The 16,796-nt window shown below is 40.6% G+C and overlaps 1 protein-coding gene across 6 annotated transcripts in view; it reads left to right on the forward strand.

The window, feature by feature from the left end:
• Positions 1–6,510: 6,510 nt before the first annotated feature.
• spice1 (spindle and centriole associated protein 1) overlaps positions 6,511–16,796 on the forward strand; it is a 39,116-nt gene continuing 28,830 nt past the window's right edge. For 3 of the 6 annotated variants that reach the window (XR_001730904.2, XM_062971316.1, XM_062971317.1), the window contains exons 1-7: positions 6,511–6,767; positions 8,277–8,324; positions 10,205–10,351; positions 11,592–11,694; positions 13,357–13,478; positions 14,866–14,960; positions 16,070–16,212. Coding sequence is in view for 5 of the 6 variants with exons in the window: in XM_062971316.1 (XP_062827386.1) it covers positions 6,672–6,767; positions 8,277–8,324; positions 10,205–10,351; positions 11,592–11,694; positions 13,357–13,478; positions 14,866–14,960; positions 16,070–16,212 (754 nt within the window). In the remaining variant the exon portion in view is untranslated. The remainder of the gene's footprint in view (positions 6,768–8,276; positions 8,325–10,204; positions 10,352–11,591; positions 11,695–13,356; positions 13,479–14,865; positions 14,961–16,069; positions 16,213–16,796) is intronic. The other 3 variants (XM_008120466.3, XM_008120467.3, XM_062971315.1) reach the window with 2 other exon arrangements.

Genomic DNA, 16,796 nt, shown 5'->3' on the forward strand with positions numbered 1-16,796 from the left:
CCTCAGCAAGCGAGAGTCCAAAAGTGGCAGCTTAAAACTCGGAACCTCAATCAGTGACTGATTCCAGATGAGAAACTCCCGTCTGGGCACACAGAAGACTGGACGACTTGGAAAGCGCTGAACAAACTGCGCTCTGGGACCATGAGATGCAGAGCCACTCTTAAGAAATTGGGCTACAAAGTAGAGTCCACAACATGTGAGTGTGGAGAAGAACAAACCACAGACCACTTACTTCAATGCAGTCTGAGCCCCGCCATATGCACAAGGGAGGACTTTCTTACAGCAACACCAGAGGGACTCGAAGTGGCCAGCTTCTGGTCAAAGGAAATGTAGCGTAATGCCAAGTTTTTAACTTTGATTATGTTTTTTATGTATTATAATTTTATTTTCAGTTCATTTCTGGCATGATAAATAAACCAAGGGCCACATCAGCCTTATGGTGGCCTTCAATCAATGGATAGAAAATCTGTGGATAGAGAAAGCCAGCTTTTTTTTACATATTTATTTATTTATAACATTTTTACCCCGCCTATCTCACCCGAGGGGACTCAGCGGTTGGTGCTCTTTAGGTTTTACCTAGTTTGGGTCCCCAGGTGATTGAATGACATCTCCCATCACTTTTGATTATCCACGATGTGGACTGAGGATAAATGAGAATTGCACCCCAACAGCACTTGAGGTTCTGAGGTTGGGGAAAAATTAAAGGACATTTTAACTTCAGATATCATATCCACAAGCCTTGTACCTAAATTCAACCCCCCCCGTTCTGATTAAAGAGAACAAACTGCAGTATCACAACTCCAATGAGTGCTAATGATTTTTGTGTGTGTGTCAGGAGTGACTTGAGAAACTGCAAGTTGGTTCTGGTGTGAGAGAATTGGCCGTCTGCAAGGACGTTGCCCAGGGCATGCCCAGATATTTTACCATTCTGTGGGAGGCTTCTCTCATGTCCCTGCATGGGAAGCTGGAGCTGACAGATGGGAGTTCACCCTGCTCCCCAGATTCACACCGCTGACCTTTTGGTCAGCAGTCCTGTTGGCACAATGATGTCAAACAATTAATTGTAGGCCTCTTCCACACAGCTGAATAAAATCCCACATTTTCTGCTTTGAACTGGAATATATGGCAGTGTGGACTCTGATAACCCAGTTCAAAGCAGATATTGTGAGATTTTGACTTGATATTCTGTGTTGTACGGCTGTGTAGAAGGGCCCATAGTCAGTGTCTGGGGTAAGGGCAGATAGGTACCCTGCTTCCTAATCTATATATATAAAAGAGTGATGGCATCAGGGCAGTGGACAAAGCAACAAAACTACAGGCCCCCCAACCTTGAAATTTGACAACACAACCCATCACACATGCCTCAGGGTTGATACAACAAAAAGAAAAGAAAAATAAAGTCCTAATTAGAGGGAGAGCAATAATTGTTTTTATCCAATTGCTGCCAGTTTAGAGGGCTAATCTCTGCCCACTTCGTTGCCTAGCAACCAAGGGACAGCCAGGTTTCAGTTAGGGGACAGGCAAATTTAGGCCTCACTTAGGCTTCTTCCACAGATTATCTAATTTGCACTGGATTATATGGCAGTGTAGACTCAAGGCCCTTCCACACAGCTATATAACCCATTTAGAATCTTATATTATCTGCTTTGCACTGGATTATCTTGACTCCACACTACCATATAATCCACTTCAGTGGGCATTTTATACAGCTGTGAAGAAGGGGCCTCATATAATCCAGTTCTGAGCAGATAATATAAGATTATCAATATACAGTAGAGTCTCACTTATCCAACGTAAACAGGCCAGCAGGATAAGTAAATATATTGGATAATAAGAAGGGATTCAGGAAAAGCTGATTAAACATCAAATTAGGTAATCATTATACAAATTAAGCACCAAAACATCATATTATACAACAAATTTGACAGAAAAGGTAGTTCCACGCGCAGTAATGCTATGTAGTAATTACAGTAGAGTCTCACTTATCCAACACTCGCTTATCCAACGTTCTGGATTATCCAACGGATTTTTGTAGTCAATGTTTTCAATATATCGTGATATTTTGGTGCTAAATTAATAAATACAGTAATTACTACATAGCATTACTGCGTATTGAACTACTTTTTCTGCCAAATTTGTTGTCTAACATGATGTTTTGGTGTTTCATTTGTAAAATCATAACCTAATTTGATATTTAATAGGCTTTTCCTTAACGCCTCCTTATTATCCAAATATATTCGCTTATCCAACATTTTGCCAGCCCACTTATGTTGGATAAGTAAGACTTTACTGTACTGTATTTACAAATTTACCAGTAAAATATCACAATGAATTTAAAACACTGACTACAAAAACATTGATTATGAAAAGGCAGACTGCGTTGGATAATCCAGAACATTGTATAAGCGAATGTTGGATAAGTGAGATTCTACTTTGATATGAAATAATTTCTAGGATAGAATAATGCAGAACAATATAATCTCTAAAACCAGGACAGTAATAAAGAAATAAAGAAAGTAAATAAAGCAAGGAAATTGGAAATTCCACAAAGGAAACAATCAGGGCCAGCTAACACCTCCCAAGAAAGGATTCTTCCAGAAAGGAAGCTGAGAAGGCAGTGAAGCACTATGTATTACCAAAGTCATTATTATTACTATCATTACTATCATTACTATTATTATTATTATTATTATTATTGTGTTGCGGTCAACCGTGAAAATGAATACAATCTGGCTCCAAGTATTCAAAAACACTAAAATCAGAATATATAAAAATTTATGTGGTATAATAAATCAGAACAATACAATCTCTAAAATCAGAACACTAAATAAAGAACAACACTCTGAAAACGGGAATTCCACACAGGAAACAATCAGGGCCAGCTAACACCTCCCAACAAAGTATTCTCATCATCAAAGTCTGGCCAATCCTCTGTTTTCTCAGGGCCACAGACAGTAGAAGCACATAAAATATTGCAAACAACACCACTCTGAAAACAAGGCAATTCCAGACAGGAAAGAATCAGGGCCAGCTAACACCTCCCAACAAAAAAATCACTCAGGGAGGAAACAGCTAGGCTTTAAATCTGCAAGGCCATTACATCCTAATCATTTTTCCTAATTGCAGCATTCATACTTGCCTCCAACAGACAAAAAAACAAAAACAAAAAAAAACAATAAAAAATATTGTATATTCACAACCTTTAGGAAATAATATCCCCTGATGGCACAGCATGTTAAAGCGCTGAGCTGCTGAACTTCTGGACCGAAAGGCCGCAGGTTTGAATTGGGGGAGCGGAGAGAGCCCCCACTGTTAGCCCCAGCTTCTGCCAACCCAGAAGTTCAAAAACATGTAAATGTGAATGCATCAATAGGTACTGCTCTGGCGGGAAGGTAACGCCGCTCCATGCAGTCATCCCACATGACCTTGGAGGAGTCTACGGACAACGCCGGCTCTTTGGCTTAGAAATGGAGATGAGCACCAACCCCCAGAATCAGACATGACTGGACTTAACGTCAGGGGAAAACCTTTACCCTTTACCATAACTACCACCAATTCCTCAATACTTTATTTCCCATACCACCATACTTCGCCACAGCAACGCGTGGCCGGGCACAGCTAGTCTATATATATAAAATGATAAAGTTGTTTGCACAGTGATTATAACAACAAAACTAAACATCCCAGAAATACGAAATTTGGCAACACAATGCAAAAGGCTTGCCTCCAGGTTACAACAACACAACCACACCACAAAACCACAATCCAGACCCACAAAACTCACAACAACGCATCATGCGATAACAACACACCTAAACGCCCCAGAAATACAAAACTTGGCAACACAATGCAAAAGCCTTGCCTCCCAGTTGTAACAACACAACCACACCACAAAACCACACAGGACCCACAAAACTCACAACAACGCATAGTGACTATAACAACACAACTAAACGCCCCAGAAATACGAAACTTGGCAACACAACTAAACGCCCCAGAAGTATAAAACTTGACAACACAACGCAAAAGCCTTGCCTCCCGGTTGTAACAACACAACCACACCACAAAACCACAATCCGGACCCACAAAACTTACAACAATGCATCGTGACTATAACAACACAACTAAATGCCCCAGAAATACGAAACTTGGCACACAACTAAACGCCCCAGAAATACAAAATTTGACAACACAACGCAAAAGCCTTGCCTCCCAGTTGTACGAACACAACCACAACACAAAACCACAATCCGGACCCACAAAACTCACAACAACGCATCATGACTATAACAACACAACTAAACGCCCCAGAAATACGAAACTTGGCAACACAACACAAAAGCATTCCCTCCCGATTGTAACAACACAACCACACCACAAAACCACAATCCGGACCCACAAAACTCACAACAGTGCATCATGACTATAACAACACAACTAAACGCCCCAGAAATACAAAATTTGGCATCTAACTAAATGCCCCAGAAATACAAAACTTGGCAACACAACACAAAAGCCTTGCCTCTCAGTTGTAACAACACAACCACACCACAAAACCACAATTTGGACCCACAAAACTCACAACAGTGCATCGTGACTATAACAACACAACTAAACGCCCCAGAAATACAAAATTTGGCATCTAACTAAATGCCCCAGAAATACAAAACTTGGCAACACAACACAAAAGCCTTGCCTCTCAGTTGTAACAACACAACCACACCACAAAACCACAATTTGGACCCACAAAACTCACAACAACGCATTGTGACTATAACAAATACAAAATTTGACAACACAACTCATCCACCTCCCCAATCCCTACATTCACACTTGGCCTCCAAAAAAAACAATTACAATAATAACAATGACAACAACAACAACAATAAGAATCAACGCCATCACAGGCAAGAAACAGCCAGGCACTGAGGCTGAGAGGCCAGTCAGTGCTACACTGGGCCTCCAAAAAACAATACAGTAGCATCTAACTTATCCAACCTTCATGACCACAACAACAACAATAATAATAAACACCTACACAGGCAAAACAAAAAAAAAGACTATTGTACCACAATAAAAATATAAACCGCACTCAGCAGAATCAGACATTACAATTAACAACAAACCAAAGACAACAGGGATCTCAAGCAATTATCAATCAACACAAAAACTGAAGAAAGTAACAGACTTCAAATACTACGACTAATGCGAGTATAAAGAAGGTGGAGGTCACAGCATCAATACAACCTAATGTAGACTGACCAACACCACCAGACTCAGACACAGCAACGCGTGGCCGGGCACAGCTAGTGTTTAATAATTTTCTTGTTATTTTTAACTCACTTGCGGTCAATATATCCTTTTAAAGCCATAATTTCCAACTGCCGTTTAAGAAATTTTATGAAATGATTCTGGCTCGCTGTTTTGAGAAAGATAGGATTATGATTCAAGCCCACACAGGGTAGCAATGAAAATTATGTCTCAATCTATGCTTGCTGTCTTCGCCGGTGCACAGAAGGCACTCATGCCTCTCTATAGGCCTGTTCTTCCCAACAGGGCTCCAAGAGCAGAGTACAGTAGAGTCTCACTTATCCAAGCCTCGTTTATCCAAGCTTCTGGATTATCCAAGCCATTTTTGTAGTCAATGCTTTCAATATATCGTGATATTTTGGTGCTAAATTCGTAAATACAGTAATTACAACATAACATTACTGCATATTGAACTACTTTTTCTGTCAAATTTGTTGTATAACATGATGTTTTGGTGCTTAATTTGTAAAATCATAACCTAATTTGACGTTTAATAGGCTTTTCCTTAATCCCTCCTTATTATCCAAGATATTCGCTTATCCAAGCTTCTGCCGGCCCGTTTAGCTTGGATAAGTGAGACTCTACTGTATTACCTAACTACCGAGTAAGAGGGGAGGAAGGTGTTCAATGTGTTGAAGACTTTCATGGCCAGAATCACTGGGTTGCTGTGAGTTTTCTGGGCTGTGTGCAATGTTCCAGAAGCATTCTTTCCTGATGTTTAGCCCACATCTATGGCAGGCATCCTTAGAGGTTGTGGGGTCTGTTGGAAAGTAGGCAAGTGGGGTTTATATATCTGTGGAATGTCCAGGGTGGGAGAAAGAACTCTTGTCTGTTGGAGGAAAGTGTGAATGTTGCAATTGGCAACCTTGATTAGTATTGAATAGCCTTCCAGCTTCAAAGCGTGGCTGCTTCCTGCCTGGGGGATCTTCTGTTCGGAGGTGTTAGCTTGCCCTGATTGTTTCCTGTCTGGAATTCCCCTGTCTTCTGAGTGTTGTTCTTTATTTACTGTCTTAATATTAGAAGGTGTTCCAATGCTTCTAAGGAATGGTGCAAACATGGGAAGCTGCACATTACACACAGCCTCCTCCCGTGTCACGCGGCTAAAAATGTGTGTGGAAAGACAATGTCACGCCCTCCCATCTGTCTCCCCGCGAGACCTGGCCACACCGCTCCTCTTTCCTTCCGCCCGCGAGGCGGGGCACGCTCATTTCGAGTCTTAGCCCTGCCCCCTTCGCGAGGCGGGGTTTCCGTGGCAACGCGCGCGCGCGGCCGCCAGAGATTGGCAGCCGGGCGGCGCGGCGGCACTTTCGAGTCCAGAGGCAGCCGCCTTCTTTTGCTCTGCTCTGCGGAACCGGAGCGCCATGTCTCTGCGGAGGAGAAGCCGCTTCCCAGCGGGAAGCGCTCGGAAACCGTCCAAGGCCGAGCGAAGGAAGCCCGCGCCCAGGCAGGAGTGGGATGTAAGCGCCGGGCCTCATTCACTCCTTTCTTTCCATGACTGAGGGCGATCCTAAGTCTAAGTTTAGGGCGAGGGACGGGTAAATGACACGGGAGGGCCTTGCTTTGGGAACCTCTACACTAGAGCTTGAAGAGTATGCATCCCATCGGACACCCCGTGGCTGCCTCCTTCCTGCAGAATCCTGGGACATGGAGTTTAGAGCAGAGTTTCTCAAAATGCTCCTCCAGGTGTTTTGGACTTCAGCTCCCACAATTCCTAACAGCCGGAAATCTAGCTGGGATTTCTGGGAGCTGAAGTCCAAAATACCTGGAGCAGAGTTTGAGAAACATTATTTTAGAGCAGTGGTTCTCACCCTGTGTTTTGGCCTTCAACTCCCAGAAATTCTAATAGCTGTCTAGAATTTCTGGGAGTCATAGGCCAAAAACATCTGGGGACCCAAAGGGTGAGAACCACTGGTCTAGAGGAAGGGGCTTCTAAAATGTTCAGCCAGAGGGGTCTTGGGTCTCACTAAACTACAAGAGTGCAAGTTAAACACGAGCCAACAATGTGATGCAGCGGCTAAAAAAGCTAATGAGATTTTGGGCTGCTTAAATAGGAATATAGTGTCTGGATCAGGCATGGGCAAACTTTGGCACTCCAGGTGTTTTGGACTTCAACTTCCACAATTCCTAACAACTGGTAGGGACCAATTAAAACATGTAAAGTATATACAGTAGAGTCTCACTTATCCAAGCCTCGCTTATCCAAGCCTCTGGATTATCCAAGCCATTTTTGTAGTCAATGCTTTAATATATCGTGATATTTTGGTGCTAAATTTGTAAATACAGTAATTACAACATAACATTACTGCATATTGAATTACTTTTTCTGTCAAATTTGTTGTATAACATGATGTTTTGGTGCTTAATTTGTAAAATCATAACCTAATTTGATGTTTAATAGGCTTTTCCTTAATCTCTTCTTATTATCCAACATATTCACTTATCCAACATTCTGCCGGCCCGTTTACGTTGGATAAGTGAGACTCTACTGTACTTAGAGAAGTCAACAAGACACTGGGTGCATTAGTGGTGACCATTGGGATCAATTGAGGTAGGGAGGGGGACAGGGGGTGACAATTTCTCTTTCCCCCTCTCCCACATTGCTTAGTGCACAGGTCAGCATCACTGCATGTGATGAGCAACAACCACCAGCAATGTATTTCTGAATGAGTTCCACTATTATGATATTACAGTAGCTGCACACTTCAGCAGTGGAATAGTGAGTGCAGACTGGTGTGATAATGGTAAAACTTGGACCCAGGATTTCTGCATAAAACATAAATTGTAGTGCCATTTGCAAAGTGCAGATACATTCAAAACTGATTGTAAGATGCACCTCATTTTTAAAGATGTTGATATGGAGGGGGGAAATGTCTGTCTTAGAATCAGAGAAATATAGTTGATTAAAAAAGATGTTTGTTCGAATCATTTTCACTTTCTGTTCTTACACTTGATATATTTTATTGCAGAGCACTATCCATGATCTCAGTGTACTTCGGGCAACTCCTGAGGACATTGTAAGATGGCAGTTTATCTTTGATGTACTATAATGAGGCAATTTGTGGTACCAAATTAATTTGAACAAATGTTACAGGAATTTAAAAAAACTTGCTGAGAATATGCATTCTTTTGCTATAAATGCAATTTTACCATCCCTCTACCGACATAATTTGATACATTTTGATAGTTTTGACCTGTACATAATATTCTACTCCAAGCCAACAGTGTGCTGCCACCTATAACTCATTTTTCAATTTTTTTGGCAACTAACTCTATATTTGTATTGCCCAAAGGCCAATACAGATTCTATATTGTTTAGTTCTGGATCTGGTTCACTTATATAAAATACTAGCTTGGATACCTGGTGATGCCCAGGTTATTTGAAAAGGGCCTACTTTGTTTTTGGATGTTAGGTAATATCAGTTTGGTCATATGTTAGGCTATATCTTAGTAAAAAAAACCTCAACCTTTCATGTTGTTCTTAATGAATGCTCCCATTAGAAAATGCAATGGATGTGGGTGAAATACAATTCCTGAAATTATGGGTCAATCGTCCGAAAACTCTTCCAGTATTCCCAGTTGGCCATGTTGAATTTGTGTGCCAAGTTTGGTCCAGATCCGTCATCAGATGGGTTCAGTGTTCTCTGAATATGGGTGAACTATAACTTCTTGATTTCAAGGTCAATCACCCCCAAACCTCACCAGTGTGCAAATCTGGCCATGTTGGCTCTGTGCGCCAAGAAAGTTCCAGGTCCATTGTTGATGAGATTCAGAGTGCTCTTAGCTTGCAGGTGAACTATACATCCCAGTCCCTACAATTCCTATAAATCATGGTGAATTCTCCCCAAACATGTCTTTCTAATATGTTCAGTTGCTGATCAATTCCTCTGTTTGCTGTATGCCATAGGAAAGGGTAGGAAAGGGTTAAGGGAGAGGCAGTGGGTAGGGTCATGCAAATGGCAAGAGAAAGGAACACTGGGATGTGCTCACTGTAACCTGCAATGTCCTGGGAGAGAGTGACTTGGTGGCTCCTCAGCACTGGGAACTATAGTCTATTTGTGGAGACTGGAGGCTGTCTATGTGAGCTGACACCTGTGCCACATATACACATATAGATTTTCACTTTTATTATGTGTATAGATAGACGGTGGGATCCAGCTTTTAAACTAAAGGAATATGTAAGTGGAGGAACCTGTACTCCCACCCCTTACCTTTTCTGCCACACACTGGAATTTGACTGATTAAAAGAATCAGGAAGGATAAAGTAAACGGCAAGTATATTTAGATTAGCACCCACAGCCATATGCTCACCACCCCATCACATTTCAGTCCATCATTAATATTGTCAGAGTTGGTAGCAAAGCAGGCATGTTACAATTATGATGTAATTCATGTTGGGAATCAATCAAAGCAAATCCTAGCTTACGGTACCTTTTATGATCATGAATGGCCTTCCTCTAGACCAGGTCTACACAACCTGTGGCCCTACAGCTGTTTTGGCCTCCAATTCCCAGAATTCCTAGCCACTGGACAAGCTGGCTCGAGCTTCTGGGAGTTGGAGTCAAAACAGCTGGAGGGCTGTGGTTGTGAAGGCCTGATATACACTGTAGGTATGCTATGTATTTCATAAGCATAAGTTCATTGTTGGGATGCCCTTCACTTTTATTAAAAACTACATTTATTTTTCAGTAATGCCAGAAAGAGGTAAATTAACTCTTATATTTATGGATGGCAAACCTGAATAGAACTTTTGCCTTAGTGGATTCCACAAGGCTAGTGACCCTTATGCTTGGTTGTATTGTAATATCTGGTATATGACATTTATACCGACAGGAACACATCTATTACGTTTATTTGTTCATTAAAGTCTAAGGAAAAAACTTCCTTTTTTATCCAGGCAATAAGACATGAGATGCACAAGTCAAAGAACAGAGCCCTCGCCCACTTAGAACTTCAAGAAAAATCTTTGGAGAACACACGGAACAAGCTACGGCCAAGAGCACCACAATCTGTAGAGAAAAAGAAGTTGGATTTGATGAGAGCAGTAAGAAACAGTTTTAGAAGTTTCCCCATATCATAATTCACAAATATATACAATATATTTTGTTTTAATTTACGCATATCTTTTTTCCTATCAGCATTTCTCCAAAAATGCAACCTATGCCATGGTAACCTATGCTTGATGGTATCACTCTCTCTAGGCCAGTAATAGAATATCATGAATAGTGCTCATCAATCATGTGTGGATGAAGTGTTTTTCCTCCAGATGTTATTAGCATACAACTTCTAACATTTCTGCCGTTAGCTATGCTTGCTAGGTCTGATGAGAACTACACCTCAATGGCTTCTAGAACAGCAGTGGGCAAGTGCAGTCCCTAATGTTGAGGGGGGAAATGTTTTTCCCCCAGATAGCCTCTAGGATTTGTGGGGACATTGCCACCACAGAGTGGGCCCACTCTGAAACAATTTAGGCTTAAGAAAGGTATTAAAAAAACAACTCATCCCCAGGAAAAAGCGTATACTTTCTGTTAAAAATGGTGAAAGTGCCCTCTCTTGTCCCTAGAGGGCATTTGGAGGCAAACTGTGTATGTGTTTGCTGGGGGTGGGGGGTGGGTTCCAAATTCTCTAGGAGGGATAAGGCAGCTCCCACCCTCTCGCAACTGCCCACCTATATTAAAAGGTGGTAGAAGCTATGCTTTCACAGTTGTTCCTGTTTGCAATTTCCCTGTGCAAACCTTCCTGGAGAACTGCATTTTTTTCTCTGCCTTGAAATTGCAAAAGTCTTTTTTTGTCCCTAAACATCTTGGAAGTCTCTTTCCAGTTATGTCCAGGTGTAGAAGGAGTGTTTCTTGCAGCGAAAATGTCTTCCCTTTCCCCAAATTGGCAAAATTTCTGCTTAGAGGGCATTTGGGAACCAAAACGCGATTTCTTTTTTGGTTGGGTGTGTGTGTGGCGGAGAATGTGGCCATCCACAAGGGTTGATGCAACCCATTCACCTCTTTACAGGTTCCACCTGTAAAGGAGATATCATAATCTGCTTCTGGGTACTATCTGTGCATGCTGAACACAGTTGCTAAAGTAATAGGAAGAAAATGGTAGAAAAGGAGCATTTTACTGATGCTTGCAAATTGTCTTTGCTACCAGTAGTGATGGTAGGAAGAGAACTTTTGCAGGTATGTGAGTATCTGTATTTATATTAATTATAGTTGCAATTTTTTCTGTTTTTTACTGAGATCACAGTGCATAAAGCCTGCAATATGTTTGGTTTCTGTAATCTATTTTAGATTATCTCTGATCAGTACCAGCTTCATGATGTCTTGGAGGGATCTGATCAAGCCATGGCTGTGGTGAAAGACCTGTTTGGAGATGCCCCTCACTGGCATTTAGGTGAATTTTTACTACGTGATAAAGTGAATTAGAACTCACACTGTTGATTTTATTTGGGAATTGGAACATGGAAATTATACTTAAAAACACTAGGTTTGTGTCTCTTAATGTGATGATAATGGGGCAAAGCTTTGAAAGCAATCAGATGATATAACTGTGGTCCTAGGACTGTACCAGAAATCTCTGGTTTATACGTTCTTATGCACCAAACTACTTCTCCTGCATGCACAATTCAGTGAGCAAATCTTGGAGCAGTACACTTTCCCTATGGAGAAAAGCTGTAGTATTATGAAAAAGATGACAGTGGGAGATATGACCATGAGGCTTATAAAATGATAAAGAAAAATGAACAAAAACTTTTTTTCATTAATTTGCAGCACAAGTTCATCTAAATGTTATTGAAGAGATATTCAGAATAGACAAAATAGAGTATTTCTGAACATCTGGTATTATTATTATATAGAGTTTGCTGCCACAACATATGACTTTCAAAGGAGCAAGGATAAAATCATGGAAATTATCTGTTAGTGGTTACCGCTAGCATGGTGGTCGTATTTAATGTACAGGTTCAGAGTCATTATGCTGTTGTTGCCTTTGTATCCTGCTTTCAGGCTTCCAAGAAACAGAATGCTAGGCAACAGGTTGTTCAGCAGTGAAATAGACTGCTTAAAAGGGTGATGCATTCCCCTGTGGAGGTCTTTAAACAGGTTAGGCTGCCATCTTTAGGAAGAGTTGTTTATTCCTGCATGTCATGGAGCTCCTCCCAGCAGTGATTATATGAAGATTCTAATTTTGCCAATCTGTATCTATTATCTGCTTCTCTCATGTATACATATAACATCATCTTGCCTTTATGGATCTCTATCTGTGTGATGTGCTTTTCTTTCTCTCCCACCTTATACCACAATTCTTCTTGATAAATGCTGTTTGTGTTTAGAGGTCACTACTTAATTGTTAGTCTTTGAGGTGTCACAATGATGTTACTTCTTTCTGTCCAACAGGCCTCTCTTGTGTTGAGTATCACACAGCCAAGAGCTGCTTTTCTGTTATCCTGATACAACAGAATAGGAATAACATCCGTTACTGTTTCTGTGACTTGGGGACTCTGGGACGTGATCCCAAATGGGGTTGCCATAACTGTATGTTGGGGTTGCCTTCCTTTCTCTCTCTGTCATACACATCTCTGCTTTCCTTTCTTTCTCTCCCCCTCATCTCTTTCTGCCATTTTTTTCTCTCTCTTTTCTTTGCCATTCTTTCTTTTTCACATGCCTCTTTTTCCTTCCCCTCTCCATCCATTGGGGTTTATTTATTTATTTATTTACAGCATTTATATTCCGCCCTTCTCACCCCGAAGGGGACTCAGGGCAGATCACATTACACATATAGGCAAACATTCAATGCCTTTTAACATAGAACAAAGACAAACAAACATAGGCTCCGAGCCGGGCCTCGAACTCATGACCTCCTGGTCAGAGTGATTCATTGCAGTGATTGATTGCAGCTGCTCTCCAGTCTGCGCCACAGCCCGAGCATAAACATTTCTCAGGTAAAAAGAGGTTGCCAGTTGAAGAAGCTTAAGAAGCTCTGACTTACAAAATTTGAATGGTTCTTTCTTTTGCCTGTTGTTATGCAGCCTTCTGGTCTTCTATAATCCTACTCTAGGTTTTCCCAATGTGACAGTAGCGCCTGATCATGATGTGGAATCCTCAGAAGATCTTATCGTACAAAAGTGTGATCTTCCCACGCAGCTCTCCATCCTTAGTGAGTCTGTCATGGATCCCCAGGTAATCTGTTTTCTGTATTAAGTATTCATTAAACAAAAATAGATCAAAAGTTTGTGTTCTACAGTGTGTGTTCTTCGATGGTGTTATAGAATGTCAGCAATGCTAGGGAAGTGTGACTGAAATGGCAGCACATATGCCCGTAGAAAGAGGATGTGTGCAGACAAAGGCTGGAACTACACTGTCCTATAATTCTGACTTCATCAGTGACAAATCAAAAGGGACAGCTGGTACTGTCAGATTCTTTTAGATAATAAATGGGTTACTCAAGGTTGTTATGATGCATAATCAAAAATGTCTACGATTATCTAAAATTGCGTGTAATCCTTTAGCCCCTGTGCGTGATGAAATTGTATTCCAGTTTAATATAATGAATTAGCTCAGTATTGGTTTCTAAAAAGCTATGACAATGTCTTGTTGACTTCTCTAAGTACAGTAGAGTCTCACTTATCCAACGTAAACGGGCCGGCAGAACGTTGGATAAGTGAATATGTTGGATAATAAGAAGAGATTAAGGAAAAGCCTATTAAACACCAAATTAGGTTATGATTTTACAAATTAAGCACCAAAACATCATGTTATACAACAAATTTGACAGAAAAAGTAGTTCAATACACAGTAATGCTATGTAGTAATTACTATATTTACGAATTTAGCACCAAAATATCATGATATATTGAAAACATTGACTACAAAAATGTGTTGGATAATCCAGAACGTTGGATAAGCGAGTGTTGGATAAGTGAGATTCTACTGTAAATCATTATGGCTTCTGGCTTAATAATAGACATCTTTTTCCTTGGATCTGCTACAAATTTCATTCCAGAGAGCGATCCCAAGATGGATAGTTTTGGTCTTTGGCAGATACAATGGAGAATTATGACATGATTCTGTTTCTTAGGTTCAAACTCCAAAGGAAAGATAAATAGGTGTATTAGATTTCTGGTTGTGAGCAGAGAGGAAAAAATCTCCACCTGCTGCTTCACCTCCCCATCCTGTCCCCAACACAGAATATGCTTTGGCAAATTTAGACCATTTTGAGGCTAATCGGAATGAATTTTCTCCTATAATGTCACAAGAAATAATTTTTGTTGTAAAGTTGTTATTTTGTTAAGCCACAGAGCAAATTGGATGTTTTAAAAAGCTCTGGCACTCAGGAGAACTTTCTCTTTCCAGTATTGGGCAATTGGGAATTTTTCCCCTGTTGCCCAATGACCAGAAGTAGAAAACAGTGCTTCCTTTAGCTGTGCTTGCACCATATGTGTTCCCTAGTTGTCAGTTCAGAGCATTTTTTCAATTTGGAAAGCATAAAAGTATATTGGTTGAAATTGGCTCCTTACAATGTCTATTATCTCCCTCTACTTCTCCCTCCTCCCCCTTCTCCTGGAAGGCTCTCAATGAAAAAGAAGAATGTTCTTTTGTGTGCAACACAAATAGTGAGGGTGGTGTGTATTTGAATACAAGATCCAATATTGACACAAAAAGGTTAGTCTATCTCTTATCTATCTCCATATGTCTCTTATACCTTGTCTAAATAGTCTGAGATAGCACATCATCTGGTAATCTTTTTACTGCTATCCTTTTATGTGTCAGAGTGGGCAATATTCAACTATTAGGATAATTTTTCTGGTCCCCAGATCCCTCCAGAGATTGTGTGTTTGCATGTGTGTGTCTATTTGCAACAATATGTTTTGCACTCACTGATTTCTAGGGGATATGGGGCATTTTTGCCATGTTTTTGCCTATTCTGGGACATTTTAGACCCAGGAGATGCCTTCTTTAAAAAGAAGATGTGGTTTCTACTAAAACAGTCCAGATTGAATGTAAATACAGTGATCCCCCCCCCAAGCCTTCTATTGGACATTTGAGAGGTCCAAGGTATCCTATGGAGCTAATGTGGCCTCAGCATTTCAGTTTTCCCGCCCTGATTAATGGGACATTTGGTCTTACATGTGAACAGATTCAGGGCCTATAGTTGAGTTTATGATGCTGAAACGGTGTAACATCTCTTGAATTTTTCACACTGGTGGGTGGCTTACTGGGATTTCCAGATTTTAGACAAGGGACATCTTAAAGCATTGCGCTTTTCAAGTCCTTGGTTATAGAAACTGTTAAGAAATTTATTTATTTATTTATTTATTGCATTTATATACCGCTTTTTTCACCCCTGGGGGGACTCAAAGCGGTTGTCATAGTGCTTTTATCCTATGTTTTATTTTGTCATTATCACTCACTCTTATACCCTAAATTGGATGAATTTGAAATGGTCAAGTGATATAAACAGCAACATTAATTTTTCAAAATATATTAATGGAATATTATTTCAGTCTAAATAGAACTGTGAATTATTTTTTAAGTCTGTGTAATTTGTAGTATCCTTGCAATCCCAGTTTGTTCCATTTCTAATTTCAAGGACAGCTCTATGCAAAACACATTGTTGTAATTACAGTAGTCCAAACAAGAAATTGCCAGGATGTCGCTCTGTGTCATGGAGCCTCTCTATCCGACTTTGCCATGGGGCTCCAGTAACAGAGCTGAATCAGGTAGTATTTTGAAGAGAGATATCTAAATATGTTTGGCATCTTTCCTTTTAGGGTACTTAACCTTCTAAAAGAAGACAACTCTGTAGCCAATTGCCAGCCAGAGGCCTCTAAGCAACACATTTCTACTGTCTCAACAGAAGAAGTAGATATACTTTTGACTCCAGCAGCCAGTTTTCAGTCACTGGAACATACAGGTTCACCTTACTCTCTTTGAAAAAAGCAAAAGAAAGCAGTATGTGAAAGATTTCTTTGGTGTGTTGTAGAACTTTAAAAAATTATATAAATACTAGCACATATATCTGGCATTGTCTGGGTTAGGGATTTTGTAGTGCTATTTATTAGAAATACTGTAGTAATTGTTTGCTTTTCAATTGTATGAATTCTCCATTTAAAAATGGATACCTGTGTAATGAGACCTTTAATAAAATTGTATAGACGATGGTCTGCAAATCCCATCGGCCCAGACCTAGTCAGGTTGCAACTCGCATCAGCCCCAGATCTGGCCAGCAGCTCTCATCAACCCCAGATCTTGCAGACAGTAGTTCCTCTCAGCCTCACATCTGGTTTGCTGCAACTGCTATCAGCCCCAGATCTGAGTGGCTCAACCTGGCTGATTAATTCCATTCAGGCTTGCATCTGGCTGGATTTCAGCTCCCATCAGACCCAAATCTGGCTGGGCTGCAATGTAAAGCTCTCCTCCTCCTTGTTGGACTTCAACTCTCCATTATCTCCAGCCTGCATAGCAAAGATATGTAAGGATGTTGGGAGATGCAGCCTG

Source organism: Anolis carolinensis, chromosome 2 (genome assembly GCF_035594765.1).
Source record: "Anolis carolinensis isolate JA03-04 chromosome 2, rAnoCar3.1.pri, whole genome shotgun sequence".
Taxonomy (NCBI): Eukaryota; Metazoa; Chordata; class Lepidosauria; order Squamata; family Dactyloidae; genus Anolis; species Anolis carolinensis.